Source organism: Neodiprion lecontei, chromosome 6 (assembly GCF_021901455.1).
Source record: "Neodiprion lecontei isolate iyNeoLeco1 chromosome 6, iyNeoLeco1.1, whole genome shotgun sequence".
In the NCBI taxonomy this organism is placed as follows: domain Eukaryota; kingdom Metazoa; phylum Arthropoda; class Insecta; order Hymenoptera; family Diprionidae; genus Neodiprion; species Neodiprion lecontei.
In genome coordinates this window covers 29,152,277-29,178,217 of record NC_060265.1, presented here as the reverse complement: position 1 = coordinate 29,178,217, position 25,941 = coordinate 29,152,277, and the positions used below count along the sequence as shown (strand labels likewise).

At 48.0% G+C, this 25,941-nt stretch overlaps 1 protein-coding gene across 1 annotated transcript in view; it reads left to right on the top strand.

Annotated features, from left to right (window-relative positions):
- LOC107224475 (histidine-rich glycoprotein) overlaps window positions 1-25,941 on the top strand; it is a 48,637-nt gene that overhangs the window by 15,260 nt on the left and 7,436 nt on the right. The window contains exons 3-6 of the mRNA XM_015664541.2: window positions 8,884-8,915; window positions 9,951-10,038; window positions 13,499-13,578; window positions 24,568-24,611. Of these exons, the coding sequence (XP_015520027.1) occupies window positions 8,884-8,915; window positions 9,951-10,038; window positions 13,499-13,578; window positions 24,568-24,611 (244 nt within the window). The remainder of the gene's footprint in view (window positions 1-8,883; window positions 8,916-9,950; window positions 10,039-13,498; window positions 13,579-24,567; window positions 24,612-25,941) is intronic.

The window sequence follows — 25,941 nt, the reverse complement described above, 5'->3', positions numbered from 1 at the left end:
GTATCTTGGATAGATGAAACTGCCAGCAGCAGCAGCTCTCGGTCCCTCCAACCTCTCATATTGTCTTTCCCGGAACCCATGGGACAGATCCTTGGTCACCCTGCAGTTGGGGAAACAGAACACTGGAGATCAGACCATGGCGCTCCGCGGTAGCAGACTCTTATCCGGGGGACCATCGTGTTTCGCCGGTCTCATTTTGCACTGGTTCGTTAGACTATCGAGCCTCACCATCTGTCCCCGATCCTTCCTCCCTCGCCTCGAGTTCGCCGTAAGTCGCGCGAGCAGTCGTAGCAGAGTTTCTCGGCTCAGGAATCTTGCTGTTTGTCATGCAAGAATTCAACAGTCCCACTGTTCTATTAGGTGGTCTCAATTGGTCGGGCTCTTCCTTTCCACTTTCAGAATTCAAGTCCAACAAGCGAACGCCTGTATATTCCAAAAGCTGAACCTCTCACTGTACTATTAATGTTCAATTCATTCAAAACTTCGAGTCATTTTTGACGCAATTTTATTTAGGAAATCGCTGCCACACCCCCTGACGATGATCACTGCTACCTTTATCGTACCTTCCGAAGCTGCATCCTACGCGTTACGTTCATGCAGTGCATGTTTGTCGCTGCACGCATATTGTGGTCACCGGTTTTGATGGCTTCGATGGTCCGACGATGGGGTCTTCCGCATTTTATGCCCTTGGCACATAAATTACCTTGAAAGGCGAACGATCGGGCGAGAGTTCACCTTCCCCCTGGTTCCCCCATCGCTTTTCTCCCCGGCAACGTTTTTTTTTTCCTCTTCCATTTCATTGAGGCCGCAGCGCACCTCCTTTCTCCGATTGTCAGAACTGTGTTTATACCGTCACGAAATCTAGTCTCGACGAATGCATTCGAGCGTGCGTCGAAAAATTGCAGTCAAATTTATTGTACCCTTCGTCGAGTCGAACGCATGGCACGCGGCTTTCTTTTCGACCGTGTTTACCTTCGTCGTTTCGTTACGCTTCTTCGACCTCGGATGCTGCTGGGTGCAGGAGATGAATAGCGCTGATCCTATGGTGTTTCCAAACAACCGCATCTGGTCGATTGCGACCCTCGATTGCTCCTTCTTGGGTAGCACATTGTGCGCTTATATCGCGGATCAGGAATTCCGACTGATGTGAGTTGTGCCGCGTGTGTGAGAGGAGGTGTGGGGGTCGAGAATATGAGGATACCCACCCCCGATTCAGCCGTGCTTTGAATAAACATGAGAACATACCCACCTACGTCTGCAACGGACGGAATCCTGCATCATGTTTTGAGTTTTATAAAAAATAAGACCGTCGACTGCCGCTATAATTCAATTCACACCTAATAATGGGACTGGGGTATTTCCATATTACAGGCTGTAATAAAATTAAAAATATCTTAGGGGCGGGTTCGACCCTTCGGGGGGTCCCCGCTCTCTTCGGGGCTCCAAGACCGGCTACACCAGCTGAACAACAGCGCCGTCTCACCTGCTTCTCATCGTTTTATCAGTTTATACCAAACGTGAAAGTGAAGGTAAAACCGGCGAAATTCACCCTCGAGGTGATCGTTTAAACCGATACGAGAGAGACTCGGCGATGACGAGTCTCCGGTCTACCACTTCTACGAGCTTCTTGAGTGTCTGAACGAATTCCAAAGGCGAGGTACAGCCCGATAGGGTCGTATATCAATGAATTTTTGGAATGCGGTATCGCTCTTCGAGGAGCGGGGGAAACTCTGACAGCCGATACCCGGGGCGGGGATTCGGGTAGTGTATCTGACGTCTGATGCAACACGCCGATGCAGCCGACCCGGGATGACCTTAGTCGACCTCGGATATGACCTCTGGGCGACAATCTCCTCCGTACATGGAGATCACGGCTCGTATAAACAGGCGACGATGGTTTCGAAGACGGTGCTACTTTCGCCCCACCCCCCTCATCCTTCTGGCTACCTTTCCTCGCGAGGAATAAGGCGCGCATCTCGACGCCGCTCTCGCGACATTGTTGCGACATCGATATAAAGCGGATCATCTCTCTTGTCGGCGCTTCGTCGTCGTTATCGCCGCTGACACCGTGCACGCTGGTCGGTACTCGGCAGCACCGGGTCTCAAGGTGGAAGCTGCGGCTTCCTCGGCGTCCTCGACCAGTGATCGAGAATCGCGTGGGCGAGTTATGGCTGGATCTAAATTCACTCCGAGTTTCAGCGTGGAAACCGCCTGATAGGTACCATACGAGAAACTGCGCGAAAGGAGTTACGCTAAATAGTTGAAGAGATTTATGTTAAAAAATTGTACGCTGCTTTGTATTACACTATACGCCGATACCCCATGCGAGCCGTTGCTGCAGCTTGGCTGGTAGTTTGAATTTGTTTTATGCTAATGTTATTTAAGCCTCTTCGTATTACAGCAATCGTTTATATGCTGATTCTGGTCTTTGTTGCGGTGCGGTATTTAGAAAAAGACAGAAAAAAGAAAAAAAAATTGAATATTTTATTTCAAACTCGTCGGATATTTACAGTCTGTTATTATTTTTCCATCATACGACTTGTAGTTTCCTATTTTACTTTGCTGCTTGCGAAGTTCTTCCGAGTCTGAGAGTCCTAGGATGGTTCATTTTTCACACGGTTTGTGATTCTTTTCACGCGATTTTTCCATTCCCATTAGTTATACACAGCATAATAGCAGGGGCGTATTTGTTTTTCAATCGCGGTCAAAAATCGCTCTGCGTTACCTGGAGGGCAACTTTGCCTCTTAACGAGCTGCAGCATTGATTTCTAAAGAAAAATTTTTGGTCCGGTTAGGCCGGGTGGCAAGTGGAGGTCGACCATAGGGTGTAGACCTGCGGAGCGTATAAGTCGGACTCGGATGGTTCGAGCACTTTTTAAAATACCCGACGCTGATTGTTTTAGCTACGGGGGTGAGAATACATTATATTAACGAGCGACCGCCAGCACGAGGAGAGTCGAAAGATGAACGACCCTCGAGCATTTACGGTCGTGACTTGTCGGGCTCGTTTAAACAAATGTTTGTTTCTTCTCGGGGCTCGGCTGGCTGGCTGCAGGGTCTCCGGTGCCGATCGCCGGTCGCCCGGTCGTGTGCTGCTGATCCACCATACGGCGTTTTTGCCTGCCTCGAGATAAGACTGAAACGCCCCTTCCTAGCGCCACCTTTTGCCAAATTCTACCCCAAACAGTAAAAATTTCGGACAAATCGTCCCTCGTTACGCAACAACGTGCGCCCTGAACTCGGAGCCGGGGAGGGGATGCTTCGGAATTTGCAGATAAATTGCCTCGTCCTTTCGGACTGACCCAGCCTCCTGGATGCCTCTTTAACCTGCACTGAAACACTGCTCTTTATTCACGGACTGACTGGCTGGGAAATTCGATCCTATCACAATCAAAGAGGCTTATTTTCCGAACCGGGAACCCCGGACCAAGGGGTTGTCGTCGAGTGTATCTTGGACCAAAATCGAAAAGAGATGATCTTTCCAAGTGGAGCAGTTTGGGATCGGTAGTCGAAGAGAACTGCGTGCGTGTATAAGACGAGCCGTGTGTCCGTCGAGAAGAAGAAAGTGCAGTGCATGTATCCGTTCTATCATGCCGTGTATCAGACGACGTTGTCCTCGAAATGAACATAATGGGTTGACCGGAGGATTCATCAGTCGAAGCGTGAACATGGCCGTGCGGAGTTTGGAGCGTGAATTCTTATTCTTTTTTTTTCTTTCTTTTTTCTTCCATAAATCTAGTTTCGATGGCCTACGGATCAATCATCAATCTCGTGGGCACTTTGTGCGTTTACGCGGTGATTCAGCTCCGATGCTCCTAAACGATCCCACAGAAGGAAATGGACACCGAAGAAAAGAATCTACGGGCACAATGGTCGACCGATTACGATTTCAAAGATATCGTTCGTTTCGTGAGTCGAAAAGTGAAAAAGGGTGGGTGAGAACTCGAGCCTCTCTCGTTGCTCTCTCTCTTTCTCTCTCTCTCTCTCTCTCTCTCTCTCTCTCTCTCTCTCTCTCTCTCTCTCTCTCTCTCTCTCTCTCTCTCTCTCTCTCTCTCTCTCTCTCTCTCTCTCTCTCTCTCTCTCTCTCTCTCTCTCTCTCTCTCTCTCTCTCTCTCTCTCTCTCTCTCTCTCTCTCTCTCTCTCTCTCTCTCTCTCTCTCCTTTTTTTTCTCCGCTCGTCCAATCCGGCCGGGGTATAAATTAATTTTTTCCTGGATTCGCTCCACCGCGGCACCGTGGTGGTCCCATTGTGCCGTTGAATTGGTCATTACAATTTTGAAGATATCATCAAGGAAACATACTTCAAACGAGTTTATTGCCAGCTCGGACCTTCTGGTATTCGAAACTGCCATCTGTTGCGCTCCGCTCGAAACCTACGACGCTCCGCAGGCGCAGCTGACTTTTTCGGATATTCTCTCGGCGGTTTCTGCGAGAGGAATACCCGGAGCTTCTTGTAATGGCAGCTCGAGCTGCGGGGGATCGATCCTCCACTCGGCGTCGGTCTCGGGATCGAGAAGAGGCTCCTGGAGTGGCCGCGTCTCCCTCCCTCCCACTTTGCAGCACTTTTATTTATGTACCTCGGAGCCCGTCCGTCGGTCCGTCTGTCATCCCTCTGCCTTCCGTGCCGATCCCGTCGCCGATAACTGCGGTAATTAAAAGTGCACCCTAGCTAGAACTTTTTAGAAAATCTTTTTCCTCTCCCGCGCGTCTCCAGCCGACGGCGGCACCGGAATTCCCGCTCTGCTACCTTCCCATTAATTTTTCAACGCCGTAGAATACGGCCGACCCTGCAGGTTTCGGCCTCGTTAGTCCGTCCAAACGCGTAGCACCGAAAATCGCGCGCGATCGAGAGTAGCCAAAACACGGCCAGCCTCAAACGCCTCGTAAATATCCATGCTGCTGCAGCAATGCGAGAGAAGTAGGAGTGTATTTTACCGATATTCTGGCCACCGTTCGGCGGCGCCCACGTCGCAGCGAAGGCCTCGCGATCTCGCGAGCAAAAGTCAGCTTCCCAAACGCGACGGTTTTCTTTCACCATTCCCTGCACCCGGGTCGACCTTCGTTGGCCGAGGGGACGATCGGGAATTTTTAACGTGGGAGAGCAGAGCCGGTGAATTTCGGCATCCGCGACGAGCGATCAGTTTTAGTGACCGCCGTGTGAAACCGGGAAGTTCGGAGCCGTCGCTTCGTGCAGGCGGATAAGTGGAGAACCAGGACTCTCGAATGCATCGTATTATACGATGCCCGCCAAGTCTCGTTTTACCTCCGGACAACCGAGAAGCGGACATGGGACCATGATTTAATGTCACCTCGCGACATCCACCGGCCAAATTTGTATACGCGCGATGTCGAAGCTGCTCGATCCTTGGCCTCGAATCGCCTCAGTTTGGCTCCGGCAAGACCGGCAAGACCGGCAAGACCGGCACTACTCACCACTCGAAAAATCCAGGAAATGCTCGGCAGTAAAAATATTTCGACAGATCGTTTACGTCCAGGTGAACATTATTTGCGTCCCTGTAACAGTCCGGTTTAAAGGACACACGTACATCATCAGGTACACCTTGGAAAGTATTCTTTTTAAGATACTACCAAAGAATTTTTCGACGTAGGATACTGGAGTGTTTAGCGATTTGTTTTTTATCTAACCATGATGACGGACGATCAAGAAGAATAGGATGGAAAATATGACGAGCGTTAAACCACAGTAGACGAAATGTTGGAAACGAGAGAATCTTGTTTGGTTCTCCTTTGGGGCGAAGAAGACTGCGGACCGGAGAGACTCTCTCTACTTCATACGATCCGTACTCCTGACGGAGGCGCCGCTGAGGCCGTGTGCCGCACGCCGTGTACAATGCACTTCTCGACGGTCGATAATCCTGATTTAGGTACGGTCATATTTTAGGCTAAGGATCGTGAAATTGAATAGTAGAATCAACGCGCGTGACTCGCCGCCTCGTTCAACAGGAGAAGTACGTTGCCTGCAGGACTGCACGTCGGACGAGAGGAGTAAATCTTGCAGGTGGGCTCTTCGACTCATCTTCCACATATGCCCAGGCACCGTTTCAAGATTCGCGAGGAGCATAATAGTCCTTCTTACCCCGAGAAAGCTGTAAATCTCCGGGCCGCGGCTCGTACCTTCTCAACGGGGCGAAGGCTCGAGTCGACTCTTCTCTGCGGATGCCTTCGAAAGCAAATACTGCCCGCGAATATCGCCGGTCACTCGGCTGTAGTGGAAGGACTCTTCATATTCACTAGCGACGCACTTCGCATAGGGTCAAGGATTCCCACCTGCACCCACGCAGTAGATCCAACACGACTTGTGTTCACCGCTAACGTGCTGTGCTGCTTCATTCAGCAAAAACATGGTCGAGGTCGGTGAAAAACATCGGAAAACGGTTTCAATTTATCAACAATCGCGTTTCAGCCTCAACTCTTGATCAGGAAATCTGTGACCTTGACCACAACTGAACTCAATTTTCGGGAAGAGAGTATAATTTTCTCATCTGACAATGAAGCATTAAACCTGCCAGTGTATTTTTCTCTGATCGAAAGTCACGCAGTAATCTTCAAACCGTTTCGACTACATCAGGCTGGTATCTCAAGGTTGTACCCTTTGAGACTCCCGGGATAGTTGGCAACGTTGAAATCCTCTCGGACATTATCCGGGTGCACATGGATTTTTAAGAGACTCCAGCGCGCTGGAAGCGACGTCGTGACTCTTGGCAGGCAGGGGGTCATAACTCTGGCGTAACAATATTTCCAGCAATGTCCACAGCTATGCATGCGCTCAGTCGGACAAATTGATCCCCGTGCCCGATATCGCGCGATACGCCTTCTTACCTCGGACGAGGCTGCCGCTGCCGGGTCGAGAGGGTCCCGGGTCATGCGACTCCTGGAGAACTGTGTCAGCGTGTTCCTCGGACCGCCCCGGCGAACGGTGTAACATTCTGCAGCGCATGTAAATACGTATTTATAGAACGCCGACAACGGGACGCGAACATTTACGAGAGGGGAGCCGCTATACCCTCCGCCATTTATTTCCATCATTCGCATGCACCGATCGATCCTTGTCGCTGGCTACAAATTATACATACATCGTACGCATTATCTCGTCCTTCGTTCTTTCCTACAAAGGATACCAGGGGGACTTGTACAACTGCAGTTTCAATCGTCTCTAACCGAAACGCATCATCGTGCGTACACCACCTATACCCTTTATAACACGAGCACTTTGAATTTATTTATACTTGAAAAAAATTGAACCGTTCAACTTGGGCGAGATTTACGAGCTGCCCTCTGGTTTTCATTCTATTGCGTACATACGGATAACGTATGGCCGCCTTATAAGTCGCCTTCTCTTAACGCATCTTCAGACACAATTTCAAGTTCTTTCGAACCCGAGGTCCGATTTTTCCAATCCTGGGATTCGGTGTCTATGGCGAAACTCCTGGACGACGCACATATAAGTGTAGGATTCGGTGAAGAACGCGTGTTCTCACAGCCGCGAGAAAAGGGTCTCATTACAAAGTCGGAGGATCAATGCGACGAAACTTGACCGAGAGCCGAATGAGACTCGGTGCATCTCAGCTGCACGAGATATTCTCTCACCTCGATATCTACACGCCCAACCAATCGCAATGCCTCCCCCCCCTGCCCCTGTAACCTGTAATTATTTTTAGCCCACCCATATGATGATGATATTCGAATGAAAGTTTTACGGTGTAATTAATAACGCGCATTCCTCGCGTGTAACGCCGACTTGGACTTCTCCTTCCCAGGAGAGGCAGCTTAGGCAAGCCCTGCATCGCGGCGTGGTTACTCCCGTCCTCCTCTATTAATTCTCCAGTATCTACTTTTACACCGAGTCGGTCTTTGCACCTTGATCAGTCGACCCAACTTCCCGTTCGCAGAACCCGGCGCTAATTCGCTTTTCGCTTATTCGAGAATACCGAACGTCGATCTTTATCTTCAGGCGGGTTCAGGTAGGTGTTGAAATTGAAAAACACATCGTCGAGATGGGCTCCATGGCGGGGTCACTGGAAAGAATGTATCTCTTTCATCTCGAAATCGTGCGTTATACATCGAGACAATAATGGAATAGGAAAATAAATACCGTTCTCAGTTCTACGGCTTGTCGCCAGTGTCTAAATACATATGGAAACAAATAAATAAACGATGGCCCGAAGGCGCGGCTTTCGGTTAGGCGAGTTACGGGCCTATTAGTCACCCGGGCGCGAATAGATATGTATTCATCCGTTCATTCATTCGCCGACAATATTCTCAGGTAATTATGCAACTAATCATTCCGTATGCAGATTCTGTCGATATCAGGTATCTATGTATACAAGCTCGCGTTTGTTAGAGAGCGAAAATTTCGGCTCTATCTTCTTCCACCTTCTTCTACTTCCAACTCCTCCCGATCTTTAGCTCCTATCCCCCGCAGGGGGTTTCCCCGGCATCTCGGCCTTTCGCGTGATTAATTATCATCTCGTCCCGCGGCCCCGCGCCCGCCGTTCACGACAGGTTGGCGCGATTAATTATATAAACTTGTAGGCAATGACGCGCGTTTCAGATGAGGGCCCCGGGTGTATTCTTACGCAGAGGTTTACCGCGCTCCTGGCTCTATACCTGTGCATGCACGGATTATGTCTTAGTGCCAACTCCGTAAATGATGGAGCCTTCCTCTCCGTGTTGCCTAAGGAACATGTTAATCCAGTCGGGGTTATGGGATACCGGGTTATTAATTATTTCGAGCACGATTTCATTAGCTCTCATTAGCTGTCACTTCTTTTTCCCTTTTCTCTTCTTTCATCTATGTGTATATATATATAATATATCCCTTTTTTATTTTTCTTCAACATCTTTTTCTTATTCTCTGTTTCAGACGGTGAGCAACAATCTGGAGCCAGATCAGCGGTGAGTTTGCAATGTTTCTTCTCTCTTAGCTTCGTTAAACTCGGCGACGATCATTAATTAATAATTTTCAAATTATTTACCCCAGCGATTACTTTGAGTTGTGGGCCTTCCTCCCCTTCCTCGATTACCGTCCTTAACACCTGTCGTCCTGCCGACAGTATCCTTATAACTCAACAACTCTTGTATCTTCTTAGTTATACAGCTGACCCAATTACACCCGAGGTGAAATTGTGTTAGATCCAACTAATTTTCCAACCATCTAACGGGTCGGAAATGATAAAGTCCGGTCTGCGTCTGGCCCAAAAATTTTCTGATTATAAACCATATTAATTCTCGGAGTGGGCCTCCGTGTTTTCGAGGAAAAAATCGACGGACATTATTTTCTTCTGAACCCTATGCAGTCGGGCGCACAAGATATATGTCTATATGTGAAATTAGCTAGCCTATATTTTCCGATGATTAAATAGTAGTATAACGTCAGCTGACGGGGCTGCAACATAAATCCTGAATATCACATTAGCGGTTCGTTAGTGAATTTTAAATCGATTAGCCTTGCGATAAATTTTGTCTACTATGTATAATATCCGATTTTTATTTTGTATTCGTATTTTTTTTTTTTTTTTTTTTTTCGATGTATTCTTTTCATTTTATTATCATTTTTAATAGGTCAGGGACAGCGGGTGTTTATTTATGGGGTGGTTCGTTAAGACAAAGGGGCTGCTCCACGGGGTTCGGTATGCGCGTGCCTTCCTCCCTGTCTGCCTGCCTGACGCGTTTACCCTGTTCCTTCTTCTTTCTCTCATCCGCCCGGCGATTTGATATATCGTGGGGGCTGAGGAACTATTTCGACCGACACCCCCGCCCTTTCCAACCTCCGGTCAGACATACGTCATCGAGTCATAGCGTCCTCAGCCGCCGTACCTCTCGTGACTGATATTTCGACCCGACCCGTTGACACGAGGCTCTTATAACGCTCGTGCGATAAAAGAGACGAAGAAAAAAACGTCTATAATCGTTGAGCGTTTTCGGTTTCAGATTCACGCTGAAAATGTTGCTGGAAGCGATGCCGAAGGTGAAGTACGTCATAGACCTGACCAACACCCACCGTTACTACGATCAAAGGGTGAGTAAATTTGTCAATGATTTGTCGGGTAACCGGGAAGCGGGACCGCCACGCCTTATACTCCGATCCGCCAAGGAACACGTGAAGCGTCTTGTGCAAGTTGTTGGTTACACGGAACCAACGTGATCGGGCACGATCGGTCGATCGATCGCTGTCTCGCGTCGTCTACCATAATCGCTCTCAAGATAACCCGATTGCTCCCGTAATATGGCGGTAGGCAGAGCAATAGCTTCGGCTATATCTGCTATCCTACAAGGCCTGAAATCGATCAATCGATCGAACCATCGATCTATCTTCGCTCGTTCCTCGACGATCGAATTCAGTCAACAGTTTTATTTATTACATTATATAAATACTCGTAGCGCAACGTCAATGCGCGATCGGTGTCAACCGCCCTGCAGCAGGCTGCATTCCCAGATGCGCACCAGAGATATCGGAGGAGAAGAATCTTATCTCCGTATTTTCTACTCTTCGTCCTCAACTTCCCGTCTGCTGCAGACTCGCGGAGACAAGGAGCTTATTGTGGTCGGGATCGGAACGACCCAAGGGCTAATCAACTTGTTATTAGATTTTTGGAATAGCTGCGCTATCTCTCTTGCCCCGTAGCTCGTCCTATACGGCCCCAAGAAACACTTGTTCGCGGTCTTACGGAACGGCCTAAGAGCCATTCGAGCAAGTGACTACAACTCTGGGTTTTCTAGGTCAGACCTGTCAGAACGGAAGACCGATCAATTATATTAATAAGCTTGGCTTCAGTCGGTTTTCTTACACCTCTTTTTTTTTCTCAACGCACCGCCCGCTCCTCTCTTTCTCTCGCTCTTAACAGGTTCAACAAAAAACGTAAGCTTATCTTGTAAGGAAAGTGAGATTTCTAGTCCACCAAAGTTGGACCTTTTTTTTTTTTTTGGTTTACTTCTTCTTTCTATTTTCGTGTGTGTTTTTTTACGTAAAGTCCAATGACCGGCACGCGTATAATAAATTCGGACTGGTATTTGGGAGAAATTTTATTACACGGTCGATCGGTTCGGTAACAGGTTCAATTTTATTCGAGGATTATAAAGAGAAGAAAAGGGAATAAATAAAATTACAACTCGTTCACGAAATATCCATACGACTTGGCCTTTCGCCTGCAAGACCGTTAATTGTAGACAAATGGCATGTTAATTACTGCCGTTCCGCCACGTGCGCATTTCGCAATTGCATCGCTTTGCGGGAGTTCTTTATAGTAATTCGTGTTTCGTTCGTTCGATCGTGCGTTCGTTCGTTCGATCGTTTGTTCTGGTCTGATCGTTGGGCGGTATAAGATAAAAGTATCAATAAGCTTATATGATCATGAATAATTAATGTACAAATTCCTTGGTGTCACACCCCCGCCTAATTGGAGTAGATTACTTAATGAATCCTTCATCCCCACGCCGGTGCCCGTTGATCTGTCATCGTGATCCGCCCGAAAACACTGAACACAAAAAAGGGGAGCTAGAGAGAGCCGGCCGAGGAGAAGACTCATTCACTAAAACAAAGGGCCTTATAATGAACCGTGAAGAGATGGTATCAAGGCTAGTGTGCTTTGCTGTCTTAATAAAGTTACTTGGCGTCGAGACATCTCACCCGCAAGAAGAAGAAGAAGCAGAGGAAGAAGAAGAAAAAGATAGTGGTCCACGCGTTGTCTCTCGGTGAATCTATCCCTTCGAAATTAGGCCACTTCTTAGCTACAGAAAAATATTTACGAAATTTCTTTTCATCGCTGTCTGAAAGCGACCTATTAGGTCTCTCCGTATTGGTATTATAAGCTTGTATGAAATCAACCGGTCAAGTGGATATTCATAGAGACCCTTAGCGATGTTATGACAAATGTTGATCCCTGCGTGATCAGGGCGGTGGGATGTATTAGGCGTACAAAAACGCCTCGTCATCGGGTCTAATTCTTCGCCTAAGGGGTTGAAGAAGAAACCCAGAATATGTACCCTGCCTTACGCCTTACCAGCTCTGGCAAGGCAGCAACGAAGAAGATAGGAAAGAGGGATATCGTTGCGTGATCGGTCACACCGCTGCAGTTCCAGAGTTGGAGAGAGGGAGAGTTTTCGTTCCTTTCTTTTTTTGTTTATAAAAATTTCCTCCAAGAAGGGGCGAACCCCGCCTCTTATCATCGTGGCTCCTCAACAACGAGTTCGGGTGAAGGTGGTATTATACATATATATGCTCACCTATCGCTGCTGTCACTGTCACGTCTACCTATCGGCCGGATATAATTGGTTTAATATAACCCGCGCCGAGACAAGAACGCCGGCGGGGAAGAAAAGGGTGGAATCTCGAGACTTACGACAGTGGCTTTCATTTGTGATCACCCGCGACATTTCGCTCAGATTCTTCCGGTACAAAGATACCAAAGATATCGAAATCGATCGAAACTGGGGTCATGGAATTAGCGAAGCCGATGAATCGTCTTTCCTCTTCTCAAAAAATGAATTTACAGGTTTACGGAGACACGAGTCATTGGTTATGGTCGAGCATTGCTACAGCGGTGAGTAGAGAGGCAACATCGCCGGGGGTACGGATCAGGTGCAACGTTGTCGATTAGGTGGAAAGAGCGTAATGAGAACCTGTTTTCCGTTAGATAATAACGCGTAGTGGGGGCCTCGGCCTCATGCATATGCATACGGATATGCATATGCATATTATACGCGTTCTTGCGCGGCAGCTAAGGGGGAGATGTCTCTGTTCGAGAGTCCGGCCACCTCCTCCTTCTTCTTCTCCTTCTTCTTGTTCAACGACCATTTCGGACGGAGCCAGGATCTGTTGCTTTTAAGGTACCCGAGAGCTGAGAGAGTGTCTCAAAGAAATTGAGCCGCCGCGGCGTTCACGGCTTGGCAGCAGCTTCAGCCGCAGGATCCTCTCGAACAACGTACGAGATACCCGGGCCTCCTCGAGTCGTCGTCACGGCACAACGCCCGCTTATAATTATTCATAATTAACAAAGGTTGTGTAATAATTAGCCCTGGTAATTAGCGGCGTGGTTGGCCAACCCGGATAGCAGACAACCAGTCGCTGGCTCGCCCGCTCTTCGCGTTCGATATATGGTACAGATAGATTGGTGGCTATATATTGCCCGATACGGATTATCGGCTAATGATTGATTCGTAGGTGCCGTCCTACATGTTCTACGCGCGTTCCCTCTTCCCTCCTACGGCAACCGACGCGTGTGTGCGTCTCTACCAAACTTACTCGCCGGCTCACGTACCTCGTATAATCTTATCCTTGCGCGTTCTCAGGCCTCCTCCTCCTCCTCCTCTCCCCCTCTTCCCGCCTTTCCTTCCCTCATCTCGTCGCCTGGCTGAATGCCTGCAGCGTTCCACACACTCCAACTGCAGCCGCGTGTATTTATAACGAGGAGTAACGTAATACACGTAAATTTCAACGCTAATAACCCCATGTGTATATTTTATTATTATTCTTATTACAGGAGGTCACCGATGCTGGTCTAAAGTATTTAAAAATCATGGTTCCCGGAAGACTGATTCCACCTATCGAGCTTGTCAAGAGGTAAGTTGGCTACTACATTTCTCACACCGCATGTTATTACAAATAACGAAAAAACGAACTTCGAATCTTCGGTATGTCTGTATATATGTATACCGTGCATGTACCGAACCATATTTTGGTTATCATCTTTTTTGCACTCAGTACGACTGTTTTTTCCAAGTCGTCAATTACTTACGTAAATTCCAACCAATGCACCAGTGTAACGCAATGATGAAAAACTGCAGACTGGATAAGTCGGTGTTATTCAGCTATTCAAGAGCGAAAATATTCAGCATCAATTTGCTCAATACCTAAGACTGACACCCGGAATATCAATTCGGTTTCATACTATTAGCACATTTTTCGGGATAAAATTTGACACAATTTGCAGTCGAAAGGAAATAATGAATATCCATATCTTCTTTGTGGCTTACGGTGTTGATTGAAAACTGAGCTGGTCCAACACCCGCCACAATTTGATATCACAATCGGTAGAAACGCTGACCCGGTCGCGGTTGGACGCGGTTTACGAATGTGGAAATTTTGTCCACATTCTCTTCAGGCTTAGCGGGTATCGATGCGTAAGAAAGCGGTTGCCACAAGCGATGGAGCTTCTGAAGAAGCGAAACGCCGAGGCGCCGTAGCAAAAAAAGCTCATCCTCGTGGGCAGCGGGCCTGAGGGAAGGAAGAAATTGGTAGCTAGGTAGGTGGCGGGCTCGTTGACTGGTATACAACGCGGACACCCGACACTCCAGGTAGCATTATATCGCGTGGCTTGGGTACGAGTCGACTTGTGTACGATAATACGCAGAGTGAGAAAAAAAAAAAAAAAAGTGAGGCAGGGAGGAAGGAGAGAGTAGTTAAGGCGCGATAGTTAACTTGAGGCACATCGAAGCCGAAGTCAAACCGCGCCGACTTGAACGATCGCACGCATGTATTCAAGTTGACATTCGATTTGCCGGAACGCCCATGCTATGCCGCACACCGCACATTGGTGGCTCTTCTCTCCTTTCTCTTTTGGCTTTTTTTTTTTGCTTTTATCCTCCTCCTCATCCTCCTCTCCCTCGCTCGCCTGCGGGAAAGAGAATGAGCTCGGAGGAGACGGAGGATGAGGCGGGACCGCGTTAACCCCGAGTCCAGAAACGGCGCCGGGCATGCGCGCCTTCCTTCGCGGATGCAAAACAGGCCCGCTGCAGACTGCCGGCTCGGGTAATTAACTGCAATAAACGTCCGATGATTTACCGAAGCCTGAACCGTCGCCTTGCGTCGTTGTCCAAGATGGTACCGGTGCGAATTGACCATTTTCAACGGGCGCGCGAGTTCCCTCTGTCTTTGCTCATAATCGTGCAGCGCGGGAAGAAGGCTTGCCCGTGATACAGAGGTTAAATCACGGCTATTTACTGGCCTCTCAATGTCACTATCGCATTTTCGTTACCGTAGAGTGCGTATAACGAGGTCTCGTGCATATTCCCGCTCCTCCTGCCCCCCTTACTTTTTTTCCGCCTCTTCCTCTCACTGTCTCTCTCGCTCTCTTATCTCTCGCGGGTCCGTCCTGGAGCCTCCTTCTTCTTCTGGAGTATGTCTTGTGTACGGTCTTCATTTGGTGCATTCGGGCTGCAGCGCTGCCTTGAGAAGCGATTTTTTCTCTTTTTTTCTTTTAAACGTGCTTATTTTATAATTTTCTTCTCATACTTTTTAACTGAATTTAAGATTGGACGTAACGCGAACGCCGAGCCTCCTACCCGATCGGTTTAATAATGATTATAAATTAAAATTTATCATCTCCCGGTAACCGAACCCACTTTACACACGCCGCATCGACGACGCTACCGGGGCCGTGCAACCTCGTCTCGGGTTTCCAACATTTTTCTTCTTCTTCTCGGTATATCGACACTATGGAATATATCGTAATTGCAGATTTTCGGTGCGCCCCGTTAGGCGATCGGCATCTCAGAGAGGTGAAAGCCGATGGCCGGCTCGGGGGAGAGTAGGGCAACTAGGGCCTAGAGGGCAACTCGGCCAACTACTAATAAGACGTCCTCTCTGAACGTTCGTAATTACGATCATACATCCTGTATGCCTTGAATGCCAAGGCCTGTCAAACATCCCTCAAATCATTGACGCTCGGCACTTTACCATATTTCATCGTATCAGACTTATGGTGTGCAGGGCGATGACCAGTCATCGCATCGAAATTCTCAATTAGCTGTTATCCTCAATCTCGAGTAAACCGGAACCTTAATTTGTCGGGTGCGGAATTCGAGCCGAAATTTATGTGATGGTCGATTAGAATTTTGAGAAACGAGTTTTATTTTTCAGCCGCTCAACATCAAACTTTTTTTAATCTTTGACCGGACAGGCTGATGAGGAAAGAATTAAAATAGTAATTTAGCTTGAATGATTATCTGAATTGTGCAAAATTGTCTGGTTTTATACCATATCTTGTAACGCGTCAGAGCTGCATCAAAGTGCAAGAATTGAGTATACAAGGTATAATAACCGATTGGCGTGTGGCTGACTATCTTTAATTGCCGGTTATACAGCCGTAGCGCTTATCTACGAGCGGGTAAATGATGAGTTATGGGAATGAGAGAGGGACGACGGTGAAAAAGCGGTATGGAACGCGAGTAGTAACAATCTCAGAGTCGTTACTATCGGGAACGACGTCGTCAAACTATGCAGAACCCATCGACTGCCGGGGAATCCCTCGGTACGTATATCCAATCGGCGTTTATAGTCTCGATAATATCTCCACGAGTCCAGAGGAGTATAAGTAGGTACGAAAAGAAGAGTTTAAACAACTTGTCTCCGAGTGTGGTGGCGAACTTGACAGAAGTACGGTAAGAAGGCGGATTTAAAGGATCCGCAGTCGTTGCTGCTATATTATACCTGATTGCTTTAGCCGTTCATGGCGATGATCGGAGGTGAGAAAGGAATGTCGCCAACTTCCGAAACGAAACTGTGATTCACGTTTCCAGCTGCGGGTTCGTTCTGTTCGAATCTTTCACGGTGCCTCGAGGCGACGACGCCGCTTCGTGGTCACACTCTCATCGGCCGTCGGTGTATAAGGCATAATAATTAACTGCATCCTTGATGGGTTCGGATTGGTTTACTCGATAAAAAGAGTCAGAGGTTAAGCTAGGCGCCACATAATATTCTAGATATCCTTGAACCCGCGCGTGTATACGCGACACTCTAAAACCCGCAAGGCAAACGCGTAAACCGATGCTTCTCGGGTCTTTTAATTAACGTATTTAATTAGCTTACCCGCGCACCACCGCGTGCACGCCTATAACTTGGATATGGCCGCGTCCCGATGTGTCCACACGTATTTGCGCCGATCGTTTATTCGATTTATTTTATTATTTATTTTTTATGGATATTCATATATTACCTTATGCGTGCCTTGATACGTTATATTAATATTACGCCTGGTTTTAAAAAATATTTACCCACGCGCTCCGCGTATCTCGTGATGCAGGTGGAACATGAGTGAAATAAAAAAAATTCACTATACATACCGAATGCGGATATACAAGCAGCTACGCTTTGGAATTCTTTCTTCCTCGTGTCAATGTTCCTTGCTTTGCGTTACTTTATACCCGCATTCCTGTCCCGGCTGAACAGGGTAAAAAATATTCCTAAGATCAAAATGGGTTAATCGAATGCGCGCGGTTGTTGCGCCCGCTTGTGTTAAAGATAGAGCTTATGTAAATTGATCGGGTGATTATTGTCGCCGGTACTTTTTTTGTTCATTTTTCTGATCCGAACCGCCGCCGTTGCAGGCTAGCTCTTGATTTAATTTAACCATTCGCTCCGTGCCCGCTCGGCTCCGAATCGATTACTTGGTCAAGTCGCGCGACTTCTCGGTGCCGAAAACACCCACGCAGCTACGACGTTATCCTCAAGGAGATGGAGGATGACTCGAGGTTACCGAATTGTTCCGCTCTCCCTGCGACGCCACTTTGCTAATCAGGATCCACTTTCTTCGTCGAATCCTCAAAGCTGTGTGTTTGGATCCGCGTGTGTTCACGTTCCGATCATCGAGGAGACGTGGATACGTGCAATGATGTTAACCCCACGCGGAAGGAAAAATATTGTAGACTTTACATCGCCTGTGGTGAACATATTGATATCACCTTTTAAGGAGTTATAAATCTACATCGGTTGTGGCAAGATTTGCCAAGTCGGTAATAAGAGTTAGAAAACCAATAGTAAGAGTTGCGATATGCTTAGGTAGATCTACCACAATTGATGTAGATTTGACACCAAAAAAGTGCCGTCCATGTGTTCACCAAAACAGATGTAATATCTACATGAAACATTTTTCCGTGCAGAATCACGGAATCCATCCTGATTCACAACACAATCATAAGACACTTGAGATATTTTTCGTCCAACACTGTTTTCTCTTCTTACTGTAACCTTAGATCAAAATTAATTAGGAATCTGTGTTATAATCATCGTGGAATTGCTGGCTCAAGTTGACGAGGGATTGAAAAAATAAAAAAACGAAGAGAATTTGATTACCGACTCGCGTGCAACACGAGGATGCGAAAAAAAATTGTTAGGCGCGTGTTGGTTGGACAAGCAGCCGCCACACTTCTCGTTACATCCCATCATGGGTCGTCACATCACGTAATTCACACTCGGACGATCCGAGTTCTCTTGACTCATATAACTAATTAATTGCCGCTGCAGCTGGTCCGAGACGCGATTTGAAAAAAAAAAAGGTGACCATATCCGATTTTTTTGGTCATGGAACGCCCTGCAGTAGTTATTGGTTAGTGTCCTAAGATTATGCGTCTAATTTCACGGTTAACAGCGGTTCGGATACTGTCCCAAATCTTTGACTGCTTGGTTTGGACTGGACTGTGATTTTCTTGCGGTCACTTTGGGGCCAGGCTTCGAAGGAAGAGCCTTAGCAAGGATCAGTGGGGGGATTAGATTCCGCGTCTAGTCGTCGGTACCCGCAGAGTCGCGGCCAATCTGTAACCGATAAAAGAGGGAATCCTGGCGGGAGCTCAATACCTTTTGACGCGGATGTCGCGGCCGGTTTGCAGCGTCCCGTCGCGTCCTGGGCCGGTTGATGGCGGTGATAATCCGAGATATTGAACCCGGAGAGAGAGAGCCTCGTTAGGGTATAGCACGCCCGCTGCGGATTGAGCAATTTCACGTGGAATGCGGTGCTAATTGAAATATACAAACCCGCTAATGCGACTCGATCGTTCGAGTATGTTTCACTGCTGCCAGATGCAGGCGTACATTCTCCTGCCTGCATCCTCGACAGTCGGACCCCGGGGACTTGCGGTTTTGATAAATTTTCCACGCGGCGCATCTTGAGGGGCATGCGGTGCCTGGATACCCGATGCGACAAGACGTGCAAAATTACACTTGAGAATGAAATCCTGTTATACGCAACTTGACAACAATTTGATGTAGTAGTAGTTGAATACTTTTTGAACTTACTTGGTTCCGATGACCTGCGCTTTATGGCTAACTGTCGCAACAACTTTATTATATTATACATTTATCATAGGTTCTTCCAACCATTATTATATACGATTTAGAAAAAATTCGTCCGGCGAACAAATCCCCATGAATAATTACTGAACAACGCGATTGCGGTCTCGCGCGACTCAGGCGAGCTGTTCGTCGCGTGGGAGGATCGCAGGATCAGAGGATCAGAGGACGACAGAGCAAGGGGGAGGATGGCGCCTGGCTCTCGACGTCTTTATTCGCCAGACGTCGAACATATAACCTATGTTCCTCCTGTCGACTCTTCGCTGCTCTCGCGTAATGTACTACACGTATAGCGTATAACTACACAAGCGTAGCATTGTCGAGAGTAAGCGCAGCGAGACAATGCTCCTCGGAGTAGTGTTTGCCTGGTTGTAACCTGATGCTTCTCTCCTTGCCCGCGAAAAAAAAGATCACGATCGTTTGTATTGAGACCGTGCAACGTTTGAGCTCCCTTGTTCTACACGGTGGGAAAACATGCCGATTGTGCCGGAGAGTAGGGAAGTACGGTGTGTTGTTGGCATGTCTTCTCTGGTTCTCCATTTTTTATGAGAATATAATCACGTCGACTTGTTCCGCCAATCACTTTGAGTTGTGATATTTATGTAAGTAACTGAAAACACAAACCACAGATGTAACTCGAGTTTGTCATCGGTCAGAGAATCACGGGTTTTGGAAACAAGTTTTGTCATGTGATTCGAAGTCATTTGAAGTAACGAAGTCTTTTGGATTCATAAAGTCATTCGAAGGCGGATCAAGTCATTCGAACTCTCGCTGATTCCGAACTTTCGATATCGTTCGTAGTCTTTTGAACTCGTTCGAATTCCGAAAGTGATCCCAACTCATTCCCCAACTCATAAAACCATTCAGAGTCTTCATGATTCCGAAGTTGTGCAGTGATTTGAAGATTTCTCAAGTGTACCTAATTCAGGTTTGAATACGCACGAGTCGACTGTGAGTGAATCGGAAATTGAAAACGAAGGAAACGTAGCCATCCTTAATTTCCTTCCGAGTAGATCCTGGCGAAGGACCTTCTCGACTACGACCAAGAGAATGGACCGAGCGCCACAGCGTAGCTCGTCGGGAGATGCACCCAACTCAAATGTTTTGACGTGGTTTTGCCCGTGATTCCGAAGTCTCTCGGGGGTTGGACCGGGGGAATCGGACGTGGGTGGCAGGTCGTCACGGTCGCTCATATGCATAACGCGCTTCGCGTCTTACTTCTTACCTCGCGCGTCTTAAAGTGGCACGGCGAAGCGGAGCTTGCGACGGGTTCCGTGGGATCGTCGCGGCCACGACGGTCAACCTCTTGCATGCGCGTCGCCTGGACCACCCCGGGGATTTTTTTTCCGTTACGTAAATTCGCGCCGAGTTTTTTCGCCCCGCCACTTCTTCTTCTTCTTCTTCTTCTTTTTGGCGCCGGGCGCGCGATGCGAATGTGTCATCCTCCCCCTTCGCCTCCGCCCCTTGTTCGCTCCTCCGCTTCGTTCTCTTTCTCATTCCAGAAAAGAGGCTAAAAACCAATAGCCTTGCTAGGCCGTTCGGTTAGGTTTTAGGCGGTAAGACATATGTGACTATTTCGGAACCAGTTTTGTATCTTGAACCGTAATTAACCGCTTCGCGTGCACCGTTTGTTCTTTTGGAGAACAGCCGCTGCTTTCTTACAAACAGCTGTCTCGTCTATTTCTCTTCAACGCAGGAACTGCAAGACTGGTGGCGAATCGAGCGCCGTTATTGGTCCAATTTTTTTGCGTACCTTTTCAACCGGTGCAACCATTTTCTTTTTATGTAATTCAAATACATCTCCGAACGCATTGATTCCTCTTTTTATCATACCCGAGTGTTATTTACACAAGTCGTCTCGCGGTGCTACGGCCGGGCTTATCGAAACTCGACGAGGGCTTAATCTCGCACAACAAGCGAACGCCCATATTTCGATGTAAATGTCCTGATCCTTGCGCCGCCCGCGGTCCCGTTTCGGGAGATAAATAGCGCGACAGGGTTTTTTTATCGGTGAATACAGCGCGATTAATCTGGAGATATATTTTGAATGAGATACGCGAACGTCGGCGTGGCGCTTTCAGCGTCGAGTTCATTCGTTGTTCATCCTAGCTGTACAGCCGAAATCGGGGAGAGTATAATAAAAGATATTATTTTAAGGAGAACGGGCGAACGAACGACGAAGGCCACACGCTTGCAGGCCCCCGGTGATATTCAAATGAGCGAACCAGTGTCGTCTATATAAGCTCGTACGCTGCACGCGCCGAGTGAGTATAATATGCCTCTTCAAAAAACCGGCGTTGAAACGGAGCTGGAGGCTCTGCGCTAATTGTCTACGTTTCCTTTAAGTCAGTTTAACGTCTCGCGTTCTTCACTTATAAGTTTCTCAACCGCTGCTCGGAGGAACTCGAATTACTCGAAACAAAGAGGAGAATTGATACCACGCCGTGGCAATAAGGCGAAATCAACAGCGGTAACGATGAAACCTTAATAGAGAATTGATCCGAAACAATGGAGAAAAAATGAATCTTCACAGAGAATTAATAATCGTCAATTAGAAAAAAATACGATATCTTTGAATGAAAAGGGATTATATACATTTACTCGATTTCGCGATCGAGTTGGAAATTCAAGCGTCCGCTGCTTGCAGCTGAGCTGCGCAAGTCTCTTGTTTGAAATTCGTTCACGCGGTCTATGGAAATTCCCGTAGCTGATCGATGGACGGTTGTTGGTTTTTCTTCCCTCCTCATTCTCTTTCTCCGTCTTAGTTTCCTCGTTCCTCCCCTCACACCTCTCTCTTTCTCTTTTCACTTCTTTGCACATGCATAAATATTGATGACGCTGCGGAGTTAAACGTTTCGTTCGCGATCGAGATGAGTCAGAGTGTTGGCGGTTTCTCGTGCCGAAGAAGAACTGATCCGGGGCTTCGGGGAGAAAATTGTGCATGGGCTACCCACTGTGACGAGCGCGTGAAGTCCCGTGTTCACCGACACCTCTGCAGCTTGCCCCCTGATGCTGCTGGTAGGGAAAGAGAAAATTTGTAATTCAAATCTAACTCAAATTAATTTGACTAGCGTCATTTTTCACGCGGTTTTTGGCCGGACGCCACGCCGCGCCAGACCGCAGCCTCTTTCCACCTATCGATATTTCTTCCTACGAGTTCCGAGTCTCGACCGCCTGTCTCTACTTGATCGATACCGTCGCATATTGTATTCCGTCCAATCACGAGTCACCGTTGCACCCTTTGTCTCAGGCCGCTTTTACGAAATTCGGTCCTACTGCCTAGGCGGAAACGAATACACTCTCATCACGCTCGGCGTTTGGGATTTTGTTTCTTTCTTTTACTTCCCGGGAGAAATTTTGATAAACAATTTGTTCTCTCATCTCTTGAGCGGCGAGCGTGCCGCACAATAACGACGGAGAATAATCGCCCTCGAGGATCATTACGGAGGCTAGGGCACGTGGCCATTAACAGGTACCACACCGTTCGATAGTGTGGCGAGTTAATATTAGAATGAATGCACCCGCTGAAACGAATTAGTGGTAATAATAACGTTCGGCTAATCGGGGCCGGTCCTGCAGGGGGCGAGGAGGTGCCATTCAGGCGTGGGTGAGGCCGGAAGATGAAAGGGATGAGGCCTATTAGGGCTAATACGCCCCGCAATCGGGACTCGGACAATGCCACCGAACCTGAGGGAGAGCCGAGAGCCGTGAAGTTGGTAAACTCGGCGTGTCGATGAGAGGAGCGAGGAAAGAAAGAGAAAGGGAAACCCGATATCGCGTTAGAAATAATGATAATTAGGGAGAACGACACTCGTAGATTATTTGACGGGGCGGGAGAAGTGTTGAGAAATTTGGTAAGCGATGATCAGAATCCGGTGAAACTTACTTGGGATAATCTTAGGCTAAACCGAATCGACCGGCAGCACCTCGAGAGGACCGAGAGAACGTGGCAGGAAAGTTGGGAAAAAACCAAACGGCGAGTGCTAATTTATCGACAAGTTGTCGGTTCGGATCTGACCGTTAATAACTCGGAGAGAGAGAGAGAGAGAGAGAGAGAGAGAGAGAGAGAGAGACGCGAAGCGAGCAGCAGACACGCTGTTATACGTACCCTCGGCATCGGATGAGAACGCGTGGAATTCGGCCGTGAATTATTGTGAGCGCCCGTAGAGAAGCTATCTTCGAATCTGCGAGGAGCAGATATTTTGTTCGGTGATCTCAAAGAGCGCCGCGCTTCTTAGGAGCAGCCAGCGGCTCTCGGCCTTCTCGCCGAATCTCTAATCAAATCGTTTAGCGTAATGGGCTCCGACTATTAAGGGTCTCGCTTTTCCCTCCTCCAGCCCCGCCTCGATCTTCGTCCCTCTCCTCTCCGATACCTCAAATATCTTACGATGTAACCCGGGACGTGGTTTTCAACAGGGGGAAACAAAAGGGTTCTTCTTCATCTCGGAATGGTGCAGGATCTTTCATTTCTCTCTCCCTCGAACTTTTTCGTAATCTTGAAATCCTGGAAATGACCGGTGAATAGCTTTCCAGTCGAGTTCTCGTGACCAGTTTCCAACAATTCCGATAAGTCAAGAATGATGTTTTGTTACGTTTTCACACGTCGATTGTCACAATTTCAATTCGTGAAGTGACAGGCTAGGTAGAAAAGGACTGCGGCATTGAACCTGGCATCGGCAGACGGAGGCGTAAGCTTATCAATGCAGGATTTGTCGAATGTTGTTTACAGTCCGAATTAGCGGAAGATTAAAGAGGAAGTATCGTGGCGTGTCGTCGTCGCGTTGCTGCCGTGTTATAAAAGAGCTGAGCGAGGTACCCACTCGTGCCTGTATTATAATGTGTAGCAACACTTTCGGATCTCGTTACCATATCTCTTGGTGGGCCAACGCTGGGGCGTATTACATGCATACCTATTACAGAGCTATTACACGGCCAGTTAGAGCGGGCAGTTACCATATTTGAATATTTATTTAGCTGATTATTATTTTTTTTAACTCGACAGAAATTTGATCAGGCTGCCTCTGGCCGGTTTCTGATCCGCAGCTGCCTCTCCCTCCCCCATTCGTCCTCTTCCGCAGGACGGAGGAGGAGGGACCCGGCTACCCTAAAATTAGCAGTATCGCAAAGATAAATAAGAGAACACGGTAAATTATTACTCAACCGTCACTCGGCTCGCGAACCGGGACCAAAAACCGCAAGCAGCGAGGGGCACCCGGGCATTTGCGTAATGCTCGTATTCGCGCGGCGGGACACCGGATACTTTTGCAGCGTTTGCATCGTAATCGCGGTGTACCTCCATCTCGGCTTTATTCACGCCCCGTACCAGCCCTCGTCCTACCCGCCCCATGAATTCATTAGATTATCTCATTCCGCCAATTTTCATACCCCGCATGTTTGCATTAACCGTTTTAAATTACGCTGTCGCAACTTTCGGTTCATTCTGCATTTTTCAAGTCTCAAACTTTCCGCTCATCTTCTCTGTTGCAGATTCTTCAGGGCAGTGGAGGACTTCACAGCCAGCAGTGAGGCGGGTGAGTTTTAATCAACTTTTGGTAAACATATTCTCTTCCAGTCTGCATTGCGCGGCCCTACACTTACCGGAGATCCGCGCTTGTTGCACCGCTCCAGCTTCCGTATAAGCAATGACCGAGAGACTCGGCCTCGCCCACGCGGAGTTTCGAAGCACTGTTAATTATCTGACGTCGTACATCAACGCCGAGCGAAAGGAAAGTTCCCTTCGGCGAGACGGAGCGCGACGTCCTGCGAGAAAAAAATAATATCACCTTGCTCTGGTTCCGCAGCTTTTTACGCGCGTCAAATTGTTGAAATGGAGAACGCTCCGCGTCCCTCTTTCGCAGCCTCCTGGTTTAGACTTTACCAGTTCCTTTTCCCTCGGGATTTCTGATCGGTGGAATGCCATACGGTTCACTCGAAAGAATGAATCTGAAAATGATCTGGCAAGGGATGGGAGGCTGCGGGGGTCGAGGCGCATTCCGACGCAAAGAAGCCGCTGCTGGCCATCCATCGCCTGCCACTTAGCATTTATCAATACTCGATTCTAGACGCGCGACGTCGCCGTCTTTGCTTCTCCTCCTCCTCCTCCTCCTCATCCTCCTCCTTTAACGATACCAACGGTGTCTCTCGCCCCTCCAATTCCACTTGTCTATCTCACTTTGGAACCCACTTCTTCACCGCAGTCATCAGGTTCGTCGTCGACTGGCTCCTCGAACCAGGTATAGCCGGATCCTCCTGCGCGGTGTGATTGTCGATTTCACATGATCATTACGGGGACTCTCTCTCGGTGAAAAAATGAGCTCTTAGGGGTTGAGGCGATTGCTTCAACTTTCAAAGATCATAATTCAAAAGAGTTTCATTTGCGGCTCGCACAAGAATAAAATTTCTCTTTCCGGTTATTTTCGCAGTCGCTGGTTCTGAATGAAACCGGGAAAAGGCACGCTGCCAACGGAAATGTAATTTGCAAACGTCAGAGAATCGTTTCCTTGCAAGGACCAGCTTGAAACTCGACGAAACACTTGATTCAATTCAACTGTGGAATGCACACATGATCGAACTACCAGAATACCTATTCATGCGCGATTTGTAAAAGCAAGCTACAAAGGACGCAGATTTGAATCCTCGGATAATTTGGCAGTTGGCTCGTCGATGTTCACCTTGCCTTGGGCGGAGTTTCAATTTAAAGGAGCTCCATTTTCGTCCATCCCGCTTCGGGCTCAAAGGAATTGAAAGTCCGCACTGTCTATCCGAGGAGATTGTATTTTAATCGAGGTGAAGAAGTGTGCGGTGTCGTAAGTGCGGAGGGCTAAACGATGCGCGGTACCAGAGCTGGCGGCAAGTGTTACT